At 50.2% G+C, this 1,099-nt stretch overlaps 1 protein-coding gene across 1 annotated transcript; it reads right to left on the reverse strand.

Annotated features, from left to right (window-relative positions):
• Positions 1-428: 428 nt before the first annotated feature.
• LOC140184247 (uncharacterized) lies at positions 429-794 on the reverse strand. Its single transcript, XM_072234562.1, has one exon. It carries the CDS (start codon positions 792-794, stop codon positions 429-431), a length of 366 nt encoding a protein of 121 aa, XP_072090663.1.
• Between the last annotated feature and the right edge of the window lie 305 nt (positions 795-1,099).

Genomic DNA, 1,099 nt, shown 5'->3' on the forward strand with positions numbered 1-1,099 from the left:
ATCGACGGCCAATAGTATCCAGCTCGTATTAGCTTTCTTGCTAGGGCTTTGCCCCCTATGTGGTGGCCGCAACACCCTTCATGGACTTCCCTGAGTACGTAGTCCGTCTGGTCGGGGTGCAGGCACTTCAATAGGGGTTGGCTGAGTCCCTTTCTAAACAGCTGACCCTGGATGATCGTGTACTTGGCTGCCTCCCTTCTCAGGGTTTTAGCATCTTTTTCGTCGCCGGAGAGTTTGTCTCTTTCTAGGAAGTTAGTGATTGGGTCTAACCAGGAGGGGCTTAGTCTTGACAGGTGTAGGGTAACTGCTAGTTCCTTTATCATGCCCTGAATGAGAGATCGGTTGCCTTCTCCTGGTTTTGTGCTGGCCAACTTGGATAGGAGGTCTGCCCGTGTGTTCCTTTCCCTTGGAACGTGTTGGATCATGAACTATTCGAATGCCTTGCTCAATTCCTTGACTTTTTCTAAATACTTTTGTAATAGCGAGTCTCTGGCTTGGTAGCTTCCGTTTACTTGCAAGGTGACGACCTGTGAATCGCTGTATATCTCCAGTCTTGTCGCTCCGACTTCCTTTGTCAAGGCTAAGCCTCCCAGGAGGGCTTCGTATTCTGCTTGGTTGTTCAAAATGGGGAACTCGAACTTGATCGACTGCTCGTATATGACTCCAGCCAGGCTCTCGAGGATGATCCCGGTACCCCCGGACGTTTGGTTAGAGGTCCCATCAGCATGGAGCCTCCACCGTGTGCCCGTCTCTTCGGTTGGATCCCCCGTCACTTCTACCAAGAAGTCTGCCATTGCTTACGCCTTAATCGCATGCCGAGGTTCGTATCGTATGTCGTATTGGGAGAGCTCAATGAACCAAGTCATCATCCTTCCCGCTAAATCGGGTTTCTGAAGCACTTGTCGGATTCCTTGGTCCGTTCTAACGACAATCTGGTGGCCTTGGAAGTATTGTTTTAATCTTCGAGAAGAGGTCAAGAGCGCCAGAGCTAACTTCTCCAGTTTGATGTACCTCAGTTTCGCCCCTTGTAGGGCTCTACTCACAAAGTAGACTGGTTGTTGAGCCTTTCCTTCCTCTCGTATCAAAACCGTTGCTAGGG

The sequence above is a fragment of the Arachis hypogaea genome, chromosome 4 (genome assembly GCF_003086295.3).
Source record: "Arachis hypogaea cultivar Tifrunner chromosome 4, arahy.Tifrunner.gnm2.J5K5, whole genome shotgun sequence".
Classification (NCBI taxonomy): Eukaryota; Viridiplantae; Streptophyta; class Magnoliopsida; order Fabales; family Fabaceae; genus Arachis; species Arachis hypogaea.